The sequence below is a fragment of the Apus apus genome, chromosome 3 (genome assembly GCF_020740795.1).
Source record: "Apus apus isolate bApuApu2 chromosome 3, bApuApu2.pri.cur, whole genome shotgun sequence".
NCBI classification, from domain to species: domain Eukaryota; kingdom Metazoa; phylum Chordata; class Aves; order Apodiformes; family Apodidae; genus Apus; species Apus apus.
The window spans coordinates 105,697,420-105,719,757 of NC_067284.1; the positions used below are offsets into that span (position 1 = coordinate 105,697,420).

Consider the following 22,338-nt stretch of genomic DNA (forward strand, 5'->3'; position numbering starts at 1 on the left):
TTTTTTACTACAAAAACATCTAGATACCCAGCTTGGATAGGACACCATACTTGTAAACAGCTAAAGCTAGGTGATGCCATTCCCACCCAAAACTATTTTTCTCTGCCCTCACCTGTGGTGATTTATATCTATTCATAAAGTCTGTCCTGCAAAACAGGACTTCAGGGTAATAAAAACACAGAAATCCCGAAGTGAACTGTACAGAAAATATTTATTGAGGAATTTATTACCAAAGTTACAGTTTTACCAAGAGGATGATTGTGTCATGATGGCTTCCACAGTGAAATCTGTCAAAATTTCAGTTTAGGCAGGGAACGATGCTAATGACAGTCTAACCTGATGTGTGCAGCACCAGCCACTGAACTTACCCAGTAATTTGCCCTGATAAATCAGAACTTATCCTACAGAATATTTTGGACCAGAGAAAGAAACGTTGATTTAAAAACCCCAGGGCTGAGCCTCAGCTGCTGGAAACTTCTTTTAAGCCCAGGAAATTTATGGAGCTGTGAGAAGCCATGCTATCAAAAGAGATACCTTCTGGTTCTTGGGCTACCAGCTATCTGGCTGCAATGTGCTAGTTCAGTTCTAGGTGTTTGCATCTCTGCACAACACAAACGCAGCTGTGACAGACAACCCTGCACAAAGCTGTTTGACAGTGAGGACTTTTGTGTCTGGGTAGGATTTGGCTCAAGATTCAAAGATGTTTTAGGTATCTACAGATCCACAGGGCATCTGAACTCTGAAAACAGGTAAGGGTTTTGTTTGCTAGTTGCTGGAAACAAGAGTGAATGAGCACCTAAACTGCTGATCTAGCTGAACTGTTCTCCTCACACTGCTGGCAGGACTTTTGTCAGCTGCTCCCACATGGGCGCTGAAAGCCCTTTGAAAGGCTCTAACATGCCACAAGATACCCAACTGGAGGAGCATCTTAAGTGCAGGTGAACCTCCTAGATATGCCCAAGATGTTTGTGAGACCAGTGCTAACATGGAGGAGCACCTGAAGGACAGGTGATGTGCCCCAGGGCATCACAAATGGTGCTACATCCTTATGCACAGGCAGCAAAACCAAGCCTCTCATTGATTAGCTCTCCAGGGACTATCCTGAGAGCTTAAAGCCTGATTTGCACAAAGTCTGATGAGCAAACACCCAAATAGCTTATGTGAACACATGGGGACAGGTTATAAAGACGCAACTTGAAGCTCCAGTGAAGGAAAGAGAGAACCAAGGGCTATGCTTGCCATAAGAATACTTGCAGATATCTTGCTTGTCACATTAGCCCTTTCTTTTTTCTAAAAAAAAAAAAAAAGAATAATAAAAAAAAGAATGCCAACCATGCCCTGGTTAGCATCAAAAGAAGCATTACAAGGGAGGGGACTCTCCCCATCTGCTCTGCTCTGGTAAGACCTCCCTGCAGTGCTGGGTACAATTTCTGGGGTCACACAAGAAGGACATGAAGCTGTTGAAGGGAGTCCAGAGGAGGCCACAAAGTTGATCCAAGGGCTGGAGCAGCTCTGCTATGGGGACAGGCTGAGAGAGTTGGGGTTGTTCAGCTTGGAGAAGAGAAGGATCCAGGGAGACCTTAGAGCACCTTCCAGTACCTGAAGGGGGCTACAGGAAAGCTGGGGAGGGACTTTTGACAAGGGCAGGGAATGATGGGACAAAGGGGAATGGTTTCAAGCTTAAAGAGGGGATATTTAGACATTAGGAAGAAATTCTTTCATGTGAGGGTGGCGAGACAGTGGCCCAGGCTGCTCCAGGGAGGTGGTATATACCCCATCCCTGGAAGTGTTCAAGGTCAGCTTGGATGGCACTTGGAGCAACATGGTTTGGTGGGAAGTGTCCCTGCCCATGGCAATGGGTTGGAATTAGTTGATCTTTAAGGTCCCTCCCAACCCAGACTAGTTTGGGCTTCTGTGATTCTATGAACCTTGTAAAGAGGCCGCTCATATCCTTTCCTTTTGCCTTCTCCCAGGCACGTACAGCAGACTCTGTTCTATGAAATTGCCCATTGTTTTTGAGATCCCTCTGCAAGTCCCAAATCACTGCATTAGTCTGAGGTACAGTGCTGATGGTTCTTCTACGTCAGTTCCATTTTTAGTTTAATTTATGTAGCTTAATCTGTATCTAAATGCTCATCTAGATCCCAAATGGAAGGCGGATGAATGACTGAATAATCTTCCCACCTCTCTCTAGAAACTGTCTCATATAGATTGCTTTACTGTATTATGATCCTCACTCCTTCTGGGGTAACAGATACAGCTGTTGGTACAGGAATTCAGGTCTCATTTCCAAAAAGAATTGTGGCACTTGAAGTCTCCAGTTCCCTTGATTGAAAACCCTTGGAACCAGTTCATGTCTTTTTGCTGAAACTGGGGAAGCAGCAGGTTTGTTCTGATGAAAATATGTGGTTTTTCAGCAATCTTGTTAACGGACCAGTCACAAAGAGTGATTACAAAGCAATCATCATAAGGTCAGGTTGTTTACAGTGATGTCATGTCGACATCTGTCCTAAGCTCCATTATTCGACATTTTTATCAATTATGGAGAAGAACATGGACAATGATTTCCACTGCCAACAGCTGACTCAAAATATGCAACTGTAGTGAGAAAGATGAGGGAGTGGAACAAGGGTTTCCTAGTAATCCAAGTGGTGCTAAGAAATGGGAGAGAACACAATTTTCTTTGCATCTGCCATAATCATCTAGGCACTGCTGTACATTGGTAAAAAACTCCTGAAAAGCCCTTGGGAATCACAGCAGTGTACCTCTGGACAGTCTAATACTGCTCTTGGATAGATAAATGCAGAACCAAGCAGAAATGAGGAAACCACACTACATCAGCACTTGCTTTGGTGTGATGAGTCCCAGAGAGCTGTATTCATTATTCACATCTTCATCAAAGTGGAAAAAGAAGTATCAGGAAATATGTAATTTGAAAACCTGGAGAGGGTAGAGAAGTGCAGTGACAATACTTAGAGAATTAGAAAACATCCTTCATTGTGATGAACTCCCAGAGTCCTGTTTATCTCATCTTGAGGGATGACCAGCGTCTACAGCACTGAAGTCTGGATAACAAAAGGTGGATAAAAGACACCTCTTCATTCTAGGAAAGATAAGCTAAGATTTAATGGGTGGGAGCTGAAGCTAACCTAAAAATAAGGTGCGTATTTTTAACAGTAATCAAGCACTGAATAATCCACTAAAGCCCATGGAGGATCTTCTTTCACTGCATGTTTTCAGATAAGAGACTGCTTTTCCAGGAGCTGCACACTGCAGCACAAACCTGCCTTCCTAAGCAGTGCATCACCACTGAGGTGGTTGAACAGGGCTTTACTGGTTTCCAGCTACAGCAAGTTTTGCTACATGGAAAAACGCATCTATCCTAAATCACAAAGATTAGCACATTTAACTCTGAAGGAAAGGATTATATACAGTAAATGTCAGGTCCTGGAAAACATTGTGTACATTTTGAGCAAGTTCCTAGGACTGAATGACTCGGAATTTGTGTAGTGCCCTGGCTGAAAGAACACGGGTAAGCCCACATACCTTTTATTCCTGCTCTCTCTCTCTTGTACTTCTCTTTCTCCTTCATGCTTCTTTTCCTGAAGATTTTTAGCACATGCCATAAAATTGCTATGCTGGGAGCTGTCATTATTACATGGGAGTGTGAGCACTGTGCAGGTGCCTTAATCTAGGCTTTTTTTTTTTTTTTCTGATTTACTTCTTAATTCCATCTATGTGCTGGTACATACAAAGTCTATGTTTTAAGTGTGAAGCACAGCATACTATAAATAAAACAATAATGTTCTGCTGCTCACTAGGACAGGGAAGGAAAATTTTATAAGTTAGAACCTGATTTTCAGACTATCCCACCCAGACCTCAGCCTGTGGAACGAGAGAAGGGGATAGTCCACACTTTCCTGAAATGTAAGTGGGATTTATCTGATTTCAAAAGTGTTCTGTTTCCATGGAGCCAAGAAGCACTAAGCACTTTGGAAAATCAGCAGTTTTTATTTGTTAAGTGGCATGATGGCTTATTACTATTTAATACTCCACATCCAGTTAGGAAGCAGGAACATGGTGTGTGAAGTGCCGTGCAAACACAGAATGAAAGGCTGTTTCCTGCCTGTAATAGCTGTAATCGAAATACATCAACAGCCCTGATATCTGTCACTGCTCTAACCACTGTTTTGGAGTCCCACTGCCAATCTTTCCATGCCCTGCTCTGCTGTTACCAGCCTCGCAAATGAAGCAGCTGAATGCGATGGGTGACAAAGCAATTTTTCCCATAAGAATTAATGTACCGGCAGGGACAGCTATGATTTAAGAGATACAGACAATATAAATGCACGGGAACAGCACGTATGGCATGGGATCCTCTGAATGGAGACAACGCTGGCTTTTCAGCAGCTGGCTTTTCAGAGCACATTAGGGCCCTGGAAGATCTTGGCCACTTCATCAGCAAGGCTGAACAGCCAAACATTAGTCTGTTCTTCTGCCCTTCACCTCTGACTGACCTTGATTCATGCACGGAAGATGGCAATGAAAATGTAACTGTTCACAGAGAGGCAGAAAGGATGCTCGAGGTAAAAGATTCAGGCTGGGCATTCAGGTTTACAGGTAGATCCATTGAATTTTACAGGAAAATTACATCCAAAATATATTGTGACATGACACAGAATCACAGAATGTTAGGGGTTGGGAGGAACCTCTGGAGATCATCAAGTGCAACCCCTTGACAGAGGAGGACCACCTAGGGCAGGTCACACATCCAGATGGGACCTGAGTCTCCAGAGGAGATTCCAGAACCTCTCTGGGCAGTCTGTTCCAGTGTTTACAACCCTTACAGTGATGAAGTTTTGCTGCATGGTGGAGTGGAACTTCCTATGCTCTAGTTTGCATCTTTTGGCCCCGGTGCTATGACAGGGTGTGACTGAAAAGAGATTGGCCCTTCTTTCTTGACACCCACCCTTCAGATATTTATATGCATTAATAAGATCACCTTATCTTTGTAGACTAAACAGCCCCAGGTCTCTCAGCCTTTCCTTGTAAGGTAGGTGTTCCAGTTCCTTAATCATCCTTGGACTTTCTCAAGTAAATCCCTGTTCCTCTTGAACTGGGAAGCCTAGAGCTGGACACAATACTCCAGATTTGGTCTCACCGGGGCAGATTAGAGGGGGAGGAGAATTTCCCTTGACCTGCTGGACACATCCTTAATGCACCCCAGAATACCATTGGCCTTCTTGGCCACAAGGGCACATTGCTGTCCCATGGATAACTTGTTGTCCACCAGGACTCCAATGTCCTTCTCCACAGAGCTGCTTTCTAGCAGGTCAGCTCCTAGTCTGTACTGGTGCATGTTGTTGTTCCTCCCCAGGTGCAGGACTCTAATCTTATTGAATATGCACCGCATTAAGTGGTGCACTTTTTAGAAACACATTGTTGGCAAACAGTGGAGTGTGTATCGTAGAATCGTAGAGTTGTTAAGGCTGGAAGAGACCTTAAAGATCATCAAGTTCCAAGCCTCCTTCCATGAGCAGGGAACCCTACCACTAGACCAGGTTGCACAAAACCTCATCCAACCTGACCTTCAAAACCTCCAGGGATGGGGCATCAACAACCTCCCTGGGCAACCCATTCCAGTACCACTCCACCCTCACAGTGAATAATTTATTCCTAATATCTAACCTAAACCTCCCCTCTTTCAGTTTAAAATACATATACAGTGAAACAGAAGAAACGGAGATCGGTTGTTCACTACTGCTTAGTACAAATCCAGTGGACATTATCTTTAGTGGCTTCTTACAAAGCAAGGAAGAGCTGGGAAATGTCAGCATGACTATGCTTGAGAGAACAGTTAATTAGGTGAACATGTTTTAAATGAAATTGACGCTTTGTTAACAGCCATTTTTGATTCTTACTAACTTGTAATGTCAAAATACCACACATTTACCACAGGTATCTCTCTATTAAATTTCTTTATTTGATGGTTTTTCTTCAGGTTCTTCCAAGATTTTTTTGGAGGTCATCTGAGATCCTCTTCAGTCCTGATCTCAATGATCCTAACTATCAAAATGCAATGAAAACTGAAAAACTGACTGCAGTCTTGGGACTACTTGTGCTCACAGAGGATGTTGTTCACCTTACAGAACAATGAACCTGAAAACAGAGATGGGACAGGTTGCCTTTCAGCTTCCTATCTGAATTCTTAAAGAAGGCCTGACTCCTAAAACATGGCCTTCCTGCTTCTCTAGATTCTTGTAGGAGCATCTGGGAATTCTCAATGTTGCTGTAAATAAATACAAATTAAATTCTGTATCGCTGGAGTGTAATTTCTGTGTAAAATCCAGCTTGATTACGAGCTGAGCGGAACTGTATTCCTTTGTCATAGACCATTTTTGAGAGAATTATCTGACCTTCCTCTCACACACTAGGCATTAGTCTGTCATTTTAGCATCTTCTCTCCTATTCAGCCAACAACCCAACTTTCTCAAACCCCTCCAGATGAGTTACGCATTGAACTACTACCACATCCTTCCTATACCTTCTGTTTCCTCTCACTGTCGTTTTCCCATACCTTCTCTGTTTCCTCTTACCTGAGCACTGTCGTTTTCCCATACTCCACAACTCTCAGAGCAAGACCCCTGTCCAGCTCACAAACTCCCTTCGCAGGGTTCTGTACAAATTCCCCTTCTGTCTCGTGACCGTATGCACAGAACGAGCTCCGATTACTTGAAAAACCAACCCCCATTCTTCTGCCTTCTTGTAAGGCTCCCACAAAGCCTCTGCATTAGAAAACCTGGCAGTGTTACACACGCAAGACGTGTTGTATTCACCCTCAGGGGAATACAGCTACACGGACTTACACCCTGCTTCCTGTTTCTCTGGTTTTATTGCACACATAGGTGGTGCAGACGCCGATCTCTGGAGTTTGATGCTCCTTCCAGCCCCTCCACACAGTCAGTCCCCGCTCAGGCTGGCGCGGGGCGGTGCGTTGGTTCAACGCCGCGTAGAGAAGTGCAGTCAACCCCCAGGACAGTCTGAGGGGGGAGGGGAAAAAAAAAACAACACAAACCCACAAGATTATTGGACAATAAAACCAGATTAACCGCACGATGAGTCCGCGCGGCACGTTTTGCTGAGTTATGTTTGCATAACCCTTCTCCCCCCCCCCGCCCGCCGCGGGGAACGGGCAGCCGGGGCGGGGGGGGGGGGGAGGTGATGGGGGTTGTCCCCTCCAGAGCCCGCCAGGACGCCGCGGCGGGGCAGTTTGGTGCGTGTTCCCCTCCAGAAACCCCGGGACACACACCTGCGGGGGGGGGAAACTGGCGGCTGCACCCCCCCCCGCCTCCCGCCGCCGCCGGGGAAGGGAAGGGGCGGGCCCCGGGCCCCGCCCGCCCCGCCGCGCCCGCCGCCTCCCGCCCCGCCGGGCCGGGCCGCTCACCCGCCGCCGGGCTCCCCGCAGGGCCATGCTCCTCCGCAGCCTCCGCTGCTCCGCCTCCCGCATGGGCGACGCGGCCTCCCGCCTGCCGCCGCAGGGAGAAGCGCTCCCCGGCAGGAGCCAGCGCATGGCGGTGGCAGGTAAAAGGGACCACCCCTCCCTCCCGCCCCCCACCGCCCCGCCGGCCGCGGCGGCGGGGGAGGGGAAGCCCAGGCCCGCTCCGCTGGGGGGAGGGGGGATGGTCCCGCCCCGCGGCTTCTGCGCGCATGCGGGGAGGGCGAGTGCGCTGCTGCGTGTGCGCGGGGGGGGGGGGGTGTGAGTGTGTGTGTGTGTGTGAGTGTGTGTGAGTGTGTGTGTGAGTGTGTGTGACACTGCGGGGGTTGGCAGCCTGGAGGGCGCGTGCCTTGTGAACGTACTCGCGTCGTCGTTTTACCCGCACAGCGATGTCGTAAGAACAGGAGTTAAATCTCTATGGCTGGAGCAGCCCGCAAGGACATCCCTGTTTTTGATCTTGGCCATAGACGACTTCACTGTTTGGTTTTTAGGGCCCTAGTAGTCCTGTTCAGGGTTTTAAACAGGTTTCTCTAGCTGTTGCTTTTTCTGTCAAATAGTGATACCCCAGACACGGAGGGGCTGGAGCGTGTCCAGAGAAGGGCAGCGGAGCTGGGGAAGGGTCTGGAGCACAAGTCTGATGAGGAGCAGCTGAGGGAGCTGGGGGTGTTCAGCCTGGAGAAAAGGAGGCTGAGGGGCTGTAGTTGCCCCCTACAACTGCCTGAAAAGAGGTTGGAGCAAGGAAGGATTGGTCTCTTCTCCCAAGAAACAAGTGGTGGGACGAGGAAATGGCCCCAGGTTGTACCAGGGGAGGTTTAAATTTAATATTAGAAGAAACTTCTTCACTGAAAGGATTATTAAACACTGGGCCAGGCTGCCCAGGGAGCTGGTTGAGTCACCATCCCTGGAGGGATTTAAAAGCTGTGTAGATGTGGTGCTGAGGGACATGGTTTAGCACTGGACTTGGTAGAGTTAGATTAATGATTAGGCTTGATAATCTTAAAGGTCTTTTCCAACCAGAATGATTCTGTGGTTCTGTGAAAATAATACCTCAGCATCGTGTAGACCGTCTAACCTTAATGTTTGCAAAGTGTTAAGTTCTTACACAATAATTCTTTCAGTGATTCTCCAGTACTCTTTTGTTTTGACTATATGTTTGCTGACAGGTAAGCAACGTAGCGACCTAGAATTAAGCAAGTTATTTTGCCTTCTGTCAGCCCTCCTAGGAGCTTAAAACAGTGCAAGATGACTGTCATCACTGTTGGGAGTTACAATGGCATATAGGTGCTCTAATATATATGGTCATTCTCATATTGTACAAGGTGTTTATTTCCACATATCTTTGCTGCAGGCACCTAGGGTCCCTAACAAAGACTGTGAACGTAAAGAATAAATATTTGAACACATAAAGTACGTAAGTGCTGGTGGGAGAGTAGTAAATGGATAATGGCATAAGCCTAGTGAGAGAGGTGTTCGAGACCATAATGAAGTCTCACATTGTATAGATATTTGGTAAAATGCTGAAGGTAGCAAGAAGGTAATGGGAAAATTAAAAGACAGCAGGAAGATTATTTTGTCTGATGTGGAACAGGTGGACTCAAAGGAGCAGTGAGAGATGGAGTTCATGTTGCTAGCATAGTGAACTCTGGAGATGACACCAAGAGTAGCTCATCGCCTAGATTAAAGTGGCACCTTCATGTTGCTTGTGGATAAAAGCCTGGACAGAAGATCAGCTAGGCTAATTTTATTTTCTGTAACTGTGTAGATAGTGTAATTTTGTGCTGCTGTACAAAAAACTCTCCTCATAGGGCCAAATATTATTTTTTTTTGACATTTTCATGACTGAACATGATACTATATGCTGAAAAACACCATGGAGCTCCAATGAATTGCAAAAGTTAAAATTTTTAAGATGTAAACTACTTTCAGAAAAGAATGGCAATTTAAATTTTAACATTCCATAACATTTACTTTTAGCATTTCTTTTGTTTAAATTCCTCTTAAGCTGCAGAACGAGAGGAGTGTTGGTTGCAAGGGTGCTCTAGTCCAGCCCCTGTGCCAATGCTGTTCTGTCTTCTAGTCAGAGTTCTTCCTTATGTCCAACATGAACAACTTAGGGCAGAGTTTGTGGCTGCTGCCTGGTGCTGCTGAGAAGGGTTCAGCTGAGTCATTGTTTCCACTCCCTAGTGAGGTGCTGTAAGATTGCCCCTAGTTTACCCTTCACCAGCTGGAACACTCCCAGCTTCTGCGCACTCTGTAGGGTTGTGTGCTGTAGACTGCTGACCAGCTTGACCATTGACCTTGCAGACCCTTGCCATTTTATTACTCTCTTTCAACTGAGGACCCCAAACTCGGTGTGGTATTCCAGGTGAATTCTTACCAGTACAACATAGAGAAGATTGTTTTTTCCTTAATGTGCTGTCCATACTCCTTGTAATGCAGCCCAGTACACAGTTTGCTTCATTTGCAAATAGAGCACAGTGTTATCTCTAACTAACCTGGCATCCAGCTTAATCGTGGGTCCTTTTCAGCAGGTCTGAGATTGTCTTGCACTAGTGCAGAACTTGCATTTCTCCTTGTTGACCTTCATGAGGTTTCTGTTGGCATAGACCTGAAGTTTTTTCAAGGTCTCATTTGACTGAAGCTCTGCTGTTTGGCATGTCTGCTCTCACCCTCTGTTTAGCATTGCCCTCAAATTTGCTGAGTGTGTTTTCTGTCACATCATTCATGTTATTGTTTAAGATATTGAATGATATTGGCCCCAGAATCAGCCCTAAGGGTAACGTGCTACACACTAGACATCAAGATATTGATCACTGCCTTTTGAGACTGGTGGCCCTGCCAGTTTTTGACGTCTCTAGTGCCTAGCAGTCTGTTCTTACAGCCAGTATTTTCTCAGCTTCCAAATGCAAATGCTGTGCGAGATGGTGTCAGAAACCCTGCTAAAGTCAACATGCATTACATCTACTGCTTTGCCCTCATCTGCATAGCCAATCATTTCATCGTAAAGGCAAACCAGCTGGCCAAGCATGATTTGCCTTTGGTAAATATGTTGACTATTCCTAATTACTTTTTTGTTCTCTATGTGTTTGGACGTGATTTCTAAGAGGACACTCTCCATGATCTTTCCGGGGACCAAGCCGAGTCTGAGCGTTCTATAGTTCCTCAATCCTCTTTTACTTTCCTTAAAAATGGCTGTAATTCTTATCCGTTTTTTGTCCTCATAGATCTCTGCCAGTTGCTGGGATTTTTCTAGATATCTAGATTTGTCACAGTGTTCTGTCACTTGTGGTCGCTCCAGCAAGCTTCCTCTGCAGGTTTGGAAAAACTCCATGTGGCTCCTTGTTTAAGGAGCTCCAGCCCATTTTCCTCACGTTGCTGCTTTTCTGACTGTACCAGTGCATGCAGAGGTTTAGGAGCAGTCTGTTTTTCTGAAGGCCATCTTCTGTATTCATCTATGCATCCATGTTTTCTCTGACCTTCTTTTTACTCTTGTAATTTTTGTGGAATTGTTTCTTATTCCTGTTTTTGTTCCTAGCCATTTTTAACTCCAAATTTGAGCTTTCTCATTTTGTGCTTAAATGCCTATGCAATGCTTTTAAATGCTTTGTTGTTTGTTATTGTTTCTCCTTCTTGTATGCTCTCTCTTTGCATTTTAGTTCGTTACAGATCTCTGTGTTTCTGATGAAGTTCCCAGCTTTTCTGCATGGTATTTTGTTCCTTAGTTCTCTTAGGAAGTTTTTGCTGCAATTCAGTCCACCCTGAAAGCACTTGCTCTGTTTGACAGTCTATCAGGGGCCTTTACCTTGCAATTCCCAAAATAAGCCAGAGTCTGATCTCTGAAAGTTCAAAATGCTAAATCAGCTGTTTAACTTTCTGACTGTCCTTTGGATCCTGAACATCTTGTGGTCATTGTAGCTCTCTGCCATTTTCTGCTGCAATGCCACTAGTTCTTCCCTGCTTCTGAATGGCCAGTCAACAACCAACAATTCTCCCTGCTTCGTTGATCCCTCTGGCATTTCTGGTGTGAAATTGTCACTAGTGCTGCTTTTTTAATTGTTTGCACAATTTGACATTTCTCAGCAGATGTCTGGTAACTGAAATCTCCCAGAGGGACCAGAGCCTTCTGTCTGGATACTTCTGCTAGCTGTTCATGGAAGACCTCATCCACTTACCTCCTTTTGGTCAGCTGCTCTGTAGCAGACCCCAGTCCACACCATCTTCTGTGTTTCTCCTATGATCTTGTCTTGCAGACTCTCAGTAGACGTTATTTCAGTTTCCCCTCTGTGCTGTCAAGGAGGTAGTTTTCATGGAGTGCAGCTCCTCATCCTGTTCTTCCATGCTAATCCTTCCTACGTACCCTGTTACTGTCCATGACACTACTCAAGTTTTGTGTGCTGTGCCAGGTCTCTGATTCTGATCACATCGTAGGTGTGTGACCAGACTTGAACATCCGAGTCTTCTTTGTGAGCCTTTAGTCTGCAGACACATGAGGGAAACATCTGCCAGCCCTTCTTTTAAGTGGTAACTAGCACTGATCCTAATCCAGGGACCTGAGGTGTCCATCCTGTTCAATGATACTGAGAGCCTTTATTTCTGAGGTGAAGAGTTGCAGAGCATTGAGCTTCTTGTCTGTGTGGTCTCTTTGAAGATCCTGTTGATCTACTCCCCATCCCTGATGTGATGATATAATGTGCTTATTTCTTCTCGCAGGTCCTTCCCTTGTGCTGCAGTGACTAGGTCTGCTAGAGCCACCTCTCAAAGGTGAGGTTCCTGCCACTACTGCGATTCCTGTGGAGGAGCACAGGGCTGTCCCCATGGCCTGAGACTACTCTCAGGAGTTCAGTCCAGGGGGAGGTGCTGAAGTATCGGTGGTAGCACTGTCTGGCTCAGGGCATTTTGTCCTGCAAAGTGCTTTCTACAGCTGAGGGTTTTCTTGAGTGTCACTTCTGGGCTCTCTTTTTGCCTCCTGCACATTGTGCTAATTGCTTTGCACCTGCTGTGTATCCTGGTCCCAGCATTCTTGAGTTCCTGATGCTTCCTTGGTGTGACTTCAACCAAGATATATGCCAAGCAAAGTGAATTTTTTGTCAGCAGAAAGCACATTTTTTCAGTGATTTAGTAATTTTTGTTTCTTTTCTTTAAATTGTCATGAATTACTTAAGGTCTTCCTTGAGTTTTGGATATCAGAAGTAGACACAGGATTTTACTAGTGATAGTGTTAGCATCAACTGCTGTCTTGTTCCTGCTTAATATTTTCTTGTTTGTGTACCAAAGGGTAGCTAACATTTTGGGTTAAAGTGTTGCACTGAGAGCTCCTGCATACAGAAGAGCTTTTCAAGTCATTGGTGTAGTGTCTGATTCTATTTTCAACTTTATAAATTAATGTGCATTTGCTTTGACTACTTGATTTAATCAGTTCCAAGTCTGTATATTTTACATTAAATTCAAACAACAGTGAATTTTAGTTCTGTGTGGAATTAGTATTTCAACTTGACATAAAGAACTCAAGAAGAAGTTACACTGACTGTTTTTGCTGAGACATCTGAAGAATAATGTGGCTAGTGAGCATAGGTACTTGAGATTTTGACAGGTTTCTAGTTTCACCCTCATTGTTTTATTATTATTGTCTTCAGATGTAGCAGGAATATTTCAGCACTAGTTGCCTTGATATTCTCTAATCGAATACATGGTCTTTGACTGAAAGGGTAGCTCTGCCTAAATTCACATAAGATGGGACCTGGTGCTTGGGGAGATCTTATAGACTTGTATAAGTAACTAATGGGAAGGAGTAAAACAGATAGATGCTTCTCAGTGGTGGAATGGTGGAGACAGACAGACTCTTCTCATTGGTGCCCCATGGATGGACAAGAGGCAACAGGCACAAACTGAAATACAGGAAATTCCATTTCAATGTAAAAAGAAAACCTTCTTTCTCTGAGGTTGGTTGAAAAATGGAACAGGTTGCCCTGAGAAGCTGAAGCTTCTCCATCCTTGAAGACAGTAAGAATCTGACAGGATACAGTCTGGAGCAATCTACCCTAGCTGACCTGACACTGAAGAGAGCTGGTGGTCTAGGTTATCTCCAGAGGTTTCTTCCAACTTAAGCTGTACCATGACTCTGTAAATCCACTGTCAATCCACTGCTGTAGCTGAGGGGCAGCACTGTCCATCTTTTCTAGGATACTCCAGGAGTTACAGAATTCCCTCAGGATCTTGATGATCCTCCTCTCTTGGGAGGCTGAAACATCATCTTAAGCAGATACATCAAAATAACCTGCCAAAGCATATCTGGGACGATGGTACTTCTTTAAGTGACTGCAGGAGGCTGGAGACAAACCCTCAAGTCTTCTCTCTTTTTGGCCACCCTGATTTTGCATTTTTGACTGTAACAGTTGGACTTGTTGCAGAGTGGGACATGCTGTCAGTCTTGTAGGGTACTCTTGAGTCCAAGTGGTTAGAATATACTTGGGAAATGTGTTTCAGTTTTCCCTAGCCAGAATGAAGGTATGTCAGTTTTTTCTAAAGTTCCTAGACAATGTACTGAAGTTTTACAACAGGCATCACTTGCTCTTCCTTCAGAGACACAAGTCTTCATATTAAATTTATGCAGAACATAAACAGGTATTTAATGGGAACAGCTTTACTTTTCCTGTTCTGTCTGCTGCCTGCTGAAGTAACATGTGCTTTACACAAGGTATAGACAGATTGGATTCCACCCCAATTGACCGTAGATGCAAGAAGAATTGTACACCTTATATTCTTACATGGAATTTATTTCACAAGAGATTTCTGAATTAGATTATTTTAATAGAATCAAAGAACGAACACTTCCAGGGATGAGGCATCCACAGGTTCTCTGGGAAACCTGGGCCAGAGTCACCACCCTCACAGCAAAGAATTTCTTCCTAGTGTCTAACCTAAATCTACCCTCTTTCGGTTTAAAACCATTCCCCCTTGTTCTGTCACTCCATGCCTGTAAACAGTCCCTCTCCAGCTTTCCTGTAGCCCCTTCAGGTCCTAGAAGGTGCTCTAAGGCCTCCCCCGGAGCCTTCTCTTCTCCAGGCTGAACAACCACAACTCTCTCAAGCCTGTCTTCATGGGAGAGGTGTTCCAGACCTTGGATCATCTTCGTGGCCTCCTCTTGACTCGCTTTCAGAAGTCCATGTCTTTCTTGTGTTGAGGGCTCCAGAACTGAACATGGTACTCTAGGTGGGATATCATGAGAGCAGAGTAGAGGGGGAAGAGCAGAGTAGAGGTACCTTAAGTCCTGTTTGAGTGATTACTAATGTTGCATTTGTTTGGACATTTTTTGGAGCTTAATTGTTTCCAAACACAGTAAAAATAAATGACCATGTATTTGGAAGCAGAACTAACCCTTTAAATTGTTTTGCTTCTATACTTGTTTGTTTTAGTGGAATTTCTGTCCATGCTAATCTTTGATACCATTCTGAAAACACTGAATGGAAATTATTGTGGTCAAACAGGTAGACTGCGGTCTGGTAATTCCGCTTTTCTCATCTCCTGCCCTTGGAGTAGGTGGCTGACTGGACTGTGTGTGCTGCCATGGATGCATGGAAGGGTGCTGAAGCTAAATGATTGTAACTTTTCTTATGCATGTTCACGCCCTGGTATTGGGTGCTTTGTAGTGGAATTTGGTCGCTGTGAGTGTGGGGTCATCCAGTAATTTTCTCAACAATTACTCAGTCTGTGTTGTCATTAAGGATTAAGTTATGCTGATTTGTATTGATACACGGGCATTACACTGACAAAGTGTATTGGGTATCACTGAGCCGTGGTTATTGAATATTCTGAAATCATCAGTACTTTCGTACTGAGGGTGAATGGCAAATGGAGCACTGCTGAATGGGCCAGCCTGATTGCTTGATTCCTGTGAATTAGTATGGCATGGAAATCTCCAGGTTTTTGTGGCCTTTTTGTATTGTGCAGAACAGGGGGAAAAATCTGGTACCTTGTTTATTCTGTGTCTAAATATGTATACAGTGTTGAGAAGTTTAAAACAGATTTTCTCTGATACTCTGACAGTTTTCCAAATTGTGCAGTGCACCAGATTTTGCAATAGATTAGCAAACTAAAATGTAAGCTTTATGTTTTCTAAGATATTTTGCAGTAGAATATAAGGAATAAAATGAAAGATACTGATTTTTTTTTTTCTTTGGTGATTAATAAAGTGTGTTAATCATGGGCAAATAGGAAGCTTCTTTTCAGACATGAATTTAATATTGCTCACTATTTTGTAGGTCTAAAATAGAGATTCTTGTGTGAGGTTATGCCTCAGAATAAAGCCTACAAAGGAAATGCAGTTTCTCTTATGGTTTAGAAAGATTAATTCCTTAAAATTTTCCACTACTTTACCTGATACAGTATTTTACATAAGCAATTTACTTACCCATTTTTACTGAAGCTTATATGGAATATGGGCCAAAAAATTTGAGCTCTGACTTCCACTGAAGTACAGTTGAGAAGTTCAGGAACATGTTGAATAAAATGTCAGATGTGGTCTAGTGTTCCTCAAATTTTAATTTACCTTCGTAATTCAGAAGAGTTCATTACTAATTTCTTCATTCTAAGAAACTATCTTTGCCTCAAATACACTCAAGCCATCCATTTCCATAAATTATTAAATTTCATTACAATTTCACTGTATGCTGAGATTCAAATCAGAAAGGATGTGGAGTACATTTCTTTGTGGAAGCACTTTCCCCAGCAATTGTTTGTTATCTGAAAAACAACTGCTGGAATTTGTGATTACAATGTCTTTACAGGTAGATGAATTTGTTTTAGAAATCCTCTCTGTAATAACATGACATTCTTTTTTTTTTTTTTTTTTCCTGTCTTTCACCTTGTCAGGTATTTATATCTAAACACTAAACAGCTTGTTTTCAAGCCAGTTGTACAGCTATAAATATTGTACTGTCATTGGAAAAACAGGAATTACTTTTTAACCACGCGTTACATCTACATTTTGGAAGGTGTTGCAAGGAGTAGCAAAGGTTAAGTCAATCTAAGGGGATTTTTTTTTTTTTTTGCTGTTTGCACGTGGCTTTTGCACTTGGCAGCTGGAAAAAAACAACAAAAATGAAGTTAGTATACACACACGGTGCTTGATAGATTAAAAGCCTACAGGAAATATGTTTACAGAGCTGCACATCCAGCTGTCAAACGCTGCTCCCAAGGTAACATCACCCCTATGAAAAACCCCTGCGCTTCCTTATCACCTCTAACTGCACTGTAATAGAAAGGGCTACATCATTCATCACTACGCCCTGTCCAAAAAATGGAAAGTAAAAAAAATAATCTTGTGGTCGTGTCCCTGGAGTTCCTAGTGGACTACTTAGCATGCTGCTCACAGTTGGATGTGTGCGCTGGCATGAAGCAGCGCTGCACAAAGCGGTACCCCCAGGACTGCAGTGGGGCGGCTGTGGAGGAAGCTCTCCCCGGGGTTTCTCCTGGCAACAGCATGGGTTGCTGGGAAACAGAATTACTTAAATGGGGAGAAACTTTACCCAACTGGCAGCCTCTTGAATGCAAATAAGGCTTGAAGGAGATTCCTCTTGCTGATACCGTAATTTCCCTCTCCAAAATGAAAAATGAATTCAGAGGTTCTTTATTCAGAGGATTATGTGTGGATGCTGCTCTGAGGAATCATTCGAAGTTGTGTAATAAAAGAGGATAATTATTTCTAGTAAAAGGTAGGGGCAGGGTATGCAGGATTCAATAGCTTCTCATTGCTGCGGTTTTAAAAAGGGATGTAACATCTGAATTTGCCAAATTTGGGTTGTTAAATAAACCTGTCAGTTATGAGAACTAAACAGGTTATTTTTACACGGAGTATTTTTTCACTAGAGAATATTTTACATCATTTAATGTGAATCCTCGAATACATTTGGCTTCTTTGGCTGATTGTGTCCATTCAGCATTAGTTCAATTTTTGCATTAATTAAGTTGACCTGCCATTTAGGTAATTTTGTAATTTTGACTCAGAAAATAAGAAGGTCAAGAGGAAGATCTCTCTTTTTTCAATCAGTCCTCATGCTACTATTTAAAAGTGTTTTGTGTTCTGATGCTAAAGATCTAAGATGCCGGTTGTGTCTGTGTAACTTGAATGCACAAATATTATTCTTCACTATGATACTTGGCTGACTTCATCATAGTGAAACTAGCACAAAGTTAGCATCTATACTTATGGAGAAGAATAAGTCGGTTTTAAATGATGGGCTGTTGCAGCTATTCAGAGACAAGCAGGCCATGCTGAAATACTGTGTAGTAAATCCTGCTGTGCCCATTTGGTGAATGAGTATCAGAGGTAGAGACATGGGACTTCTCTTTCCACGCCAGGTAGGAGAAAATATGGGGGAAAAAAGCTTTGTTTTGGCTTTATGTTGTACCAAGTACAGAGCTGGGATAGAGCACTGGAAGGGACTATATGAATTGTTGAATTGCTGCTGCAAGTACTACCACAGCAATAAAGAGTTGTGTATTTATAGGAAAAGCAGGCACTGGCACGTTTAATTCATCACATGGTGAATGTCAAAAGAAATATAAACCAGGTCAGTAGTGCCCCATTGGATGCAAAGGCAGCGTCCAATGACCAGCTCAGATGGAGACATCAGTATTACAACCAGCTAAATCAGAATGACATTAATCCTATCTTTGCTCTCTTGGACAACTGTAGAATCATGAAATGGCTTGGGTTGGACGGGACCTTTAAAGGTCATCTAGTTCAACCCACCTGCAGTGAGCAGAGAAGTCTTCAACTACATCAGGTTGCTCAGAGCCCTGTCCAACCTGACTTTGAATGTTTCCAGGGATGGCACGTCTACCACTTCTCTGGGCAACCTGTGCCAGTGATTCAACACACTAACAGTACAATTTTTTTTTCCTTATATCTAGTCTAACTCTCCCCTCCTTTGATTTAAAACCGTCACCTCTTATCCTGTTGCAACAAGCCCTACTAAAAAAGTCTGTCCCCATCTTTCTTATAAGCCCCCTATCAGTATTAAAATGCAGCAGTAAGGTCTTGGAGCCAGGCTGAACAACCCCAGTTCTCTCAGTTTTTTGTCATATGGGAAGTGTTTCAGTCCTCTGGTCATTTTTTGCCACCTTAACCCGATAGTGCAAAAATCTTCTGTGGGCCCACTGACTTGTATTTCAATTATGTAGTTGTTTGTGTTGATTAAATCATCAACATGTCTGTTTCAGTCTTCCATTTGGAAGGGTTTTCCAGGAGTGAACTGCTTGGACTATTTAAATGTTCTTTTGATTTTGACCCTATTATTTATTGTTCTTTTTATCTCTTTTTGTGTCTACATAGTCATTTGGCATCTCTCAGTTTTCTTTTATTTCCATGATGAGAAGAGAAAGCGAATGGTCCCATGCTACCTTCTCTGTTCTTTTAAAGAGTAAAGCTGTTTTAATCTCTTCTCATAAAATAGGTTACTTTTCAAAAAATATATCATAATCATTCTTTGCAGCACAGTAGAGCTCTGTTATATATTATATTCTTAAAGAAAAGGGTAACTGCTGTGGAGACTCATTCAAACTAGACACAATCATGATTTACATTATGGTTACATGGACAGATTAGCTCAGTGTAAGCCAGGTGTGGATTTATAGCATAATAACTACTCCAGGTAACTGCCTACGTGGATGCTTTTGTTGTGCAGTGAATGCAAAGTAATTTGTCTTGGTTTAATTGAAAGGTAAGCTGTGTTACATTTACTCCAGGGTAAAAAACTGCAGTTACCACAAAGAGATGCTCTAATATGTTGAGAATTTGGTTTGTGTGAATAATTTTTATCTTCTTTGTTTTTTCCCAGAACAGCACAACTAAAATTAATTGAGGGAATAATGTTATTTAATGACCTGTCCCTGTGGTTGGTATTCAGTGTACAGCTCTGACATTTTTTTTCTTACTCAAAGTAACTCTGGTTGCTCTGGGTCAAAAGCTCTCTTTAATTTATTTTCTTTTTCCATCTTTCCTTTGATTTTCTTGTTTAATATTTTGATACAACATTTTCAGTAATAAAGAATTTCCAAAGTCAGGTTTTTCTAAATGAGAGTTAAATTGTTCACACATGGAACTGTAGAAGTGCTGCAGGTTTAGTTCTCTCTGAACCCTCAGGAAGAAAGACAGTAAAACACCTCGTGCTTTAGCTGATTTGAAAGAAGGTAAGTGCAGAATAGACCTTACATTAGGCTGCTATACAGCAGATTTAATGTTTTTTGAATGTTTTAGTTATTAACCTCTGTGTTTTAGCCCCGTCATGTTACTTTGATGTGTAGTGTTTACTTTGTTTTTTTTCGGCTTAAAAAGCTGCTGTGGTTTAATTAATGTCTTTCTGTCAAATTTATACCTTCAAATTACCATGGTGTACATTTCACTAACTTCAGTTTTATGTTCTTTTTATTAAATTTATTTTTACTTTGCAACCATTGAATTATTTGGCTTGTAATTTGTTGTGTGATAGGCATTGTTTTATCTTTGCATGCTGAGATTTTATTTATTCTGTTTGTTACATGCAAATTTTTACTATACATATGAAACCTGCATTTAAATTTCTAGTACAATTAAAATAATACACATAAATAAGTCCTTAGTTCAGAAAAGATAAAAACCTGTGCCACATATTATGATGTTTATTGCAGTTTCTTATGTATTGCTCATAGTTAATTCCCTTTGCTGATAGGCAAAATCTGTTAGTGATATTTCATCCACTTGTGTGAAGATACTGTTTTGATCTTTGTTTTGAAGATAGGATCTTATTTTCTGCTAAAAAATGTGACCAAGTAGATTATAGCTGTATTTTTACTCTAGTTTGAGCTTTATTTTTCAGGAATTTGACTTTCCAGGAGCCTCCAAAGATGTTTTAAGAACTGTCCGAATTTCAGGAATAGCTGAGGAGCAGAACCTTAGTGGGAACTAATTTTTTTTGGTGTCCTTCAGTATGAGACAGAAAGCTCTCAATCATGAGGACATACTCTCTGTTTGGGGGTAGAGTTGGTGCCTGAGACACTGGTTGGTAAATTCTGTCTGGAACCCAGTTAACAAGTAGAAGTATTGTGCAAGGGATGCTTGTTCTGACTGGAAGTGCTCACAGCCTGAAGAAGAGCAGCAAAACCATGCAACAGCCTGGACTACTGCTCTGTGATCTGAAAACACTCAGCTACCATTTTGGGATGTTAGGTATTTTCCAGTAGCCAGCTCTGGTCATTGGGTAGGAGAAACATTTCGGTGTTGCACCCTTGCTCTCAAAAGGAAAACACAGGTTGTTTTTTGTTAATTTCAGTGCTGGCCTGTCTACTGTTATTGAGGCATAATGTGGGTGATGTTGATGTTTCTCTAGAGGTCTTTGGGTTTCTGACATTCCCCATTCCTCTCAGAAATGCACTCTTTGGTTCATCAGACATTCAGCTCCTGAAAATTTCACCCCAGAACCTGGTTGTACAACTGTGGCTGCTCAGCAAGAGCAGGATTTATGGAGGACAGTCATGGATTAGCTGGCAGGTTGGATGAGGAAGGAAAGGGATGACTCTCGACAGTCCTTGGAGACAGAATGCAGAGACAGGGACTGGTACCTGCTGTATTGAAGAGCAGGATCATAGGATAATCCAGGCTGGAAGGGACTTTGGGACAAAATTGATTTATGAGGTCAGTAGATTGACAGCTGATTCACTGGTCTTATAGAGAAATTTTGAATGTTGAGTTTATGTTTTTAAAAGGACAAAATACCACATCATGGAACTAGTGGATGATTTCCTGATACATTTTAGCAAACTGCAGTAAGATTTTTTTTTTCTAAGATTATCAAAAGCAAAGTAACTGCACTAGGGATAACATTACAGTATGTAGGGTTTATGGGGGCTATTTATATTGATTGCTTTCTTTTGATTATGTTCTTCCTTAAGGATTCTCTTTCTTACCTAAATCCTGACATGCAAATCTACTTTTGCACTTACTGCAGTTGACCTGATGTGTGATGAGTAGCAGAAATGAAATCTCATCTTAAAGAGGCTGCATTCAGACAACTTCTAATAGAATAAACTGCTCACAGAGTAATAATGGTTAATTTTAGTAGTATCTTGAGTGACAATTTTTCAAAGTTACTACTCAAAAAGGGAGAAGGAAAGAGAGGAAATTAGCAGGCAAAGGAAATGTAGAGGGTGGATTCTTAAACGGAATGTACTAATATGTCTTTATGTGAACTGGGAGGTGATTCTCCTCCTCTGCTCCGCTCTTGTGAGACCCCACTTAGAGTACTGTGTCCCGTTCTGGAGCCCTCAACACAGGAGCAACATAGAGCTCTTGGAGAGAGTCCAGAGGAGGCCATGAAGATGATCAGGGGGCTGGAGCACCCCTGCTACAAAAACAGGCTGAGAGAGTTGCAGTTGTTCCTCTTAGAGAAGAGAAAGCTCCAAAGAGACCTGATAGTAGCCTTCCACTACCTGAAGGGGCTACAGGAAAGCTGGGGAGGGACTATTTACCAAGGTGTGTAGTAATAGGATGAGGGGTAATAGTTTTAAACTGGAGGAAGATAGATTTAGGTTATACATTAGGAAGAAATTCTTCAGTGTGAGGGTGGTGAGACACTGGAACAGGTTGCCCAGAGAGGCTGTGGATGCCCCCTCTCTGGAGATGTTCAAGGCCAGGTTGAATGGGGCTTGGAGCAAACTGGTCCAGTGGGAGGTGTCCCTGCATATGCAGGGGGGTTGGAACTAGATGATCTTTAAGGTCCCTTCCAACCCAAACCATTCTATGGTTCTGTGAAGAAGAGAAAGATGAATAAGATGACCCAGAGATATGTTTGCAGTTGTGTTTTAAGATA

At 42.8% G+C, this 22,338-nt stretch overlaps 1 protein-coding gene and 1 long non-coding RNA gene across 4 annotated transcripts in view; one reads left to right on the forward strand and one right to left on the reverse strand.

The window, feature by feature from the left end:
- Positions 1-5,961: 5,961 nt before the first annotated feature.
- LOC127382604 (uncharacterized) lies at positions 5,962-7,534 on the reverse strand. Of its 2 annotated transcripts, XR_007888999.1 has the most exons (3): positions 7,445-7,534; positions 6,867-7,040; positions 5,962-6,159 (listed from the first exon to the last, which is right to left on the reverse strand). It is a non-coding gene; the product is annotated as an uncharacterized LOC127382604 (long non-coding RNA). The 2 variants fall into 2 exon arrangements; XR_007888998.1 differs by having other exon boundaries at positions 5,962-7,040.
- MSRA (methionine sulfoxide reductase A) overlaps positions 7,470-22,338 on the forward strand; it is a 285,357-nt gene continuing 270,488 nt past the window's right edge. For both annotated transcript variants that reach the window (XM_051614414.1, XM_051614415.1), the window contains exon 1: positions 7,470-7,581. In XM_051614414.1, the coding sequence (XP_051470374.1) occupies positions 7,470-7,581 (112 nt within the window). The remainder of the gene's footprint in view (positions 7,582-22,338) is intronic.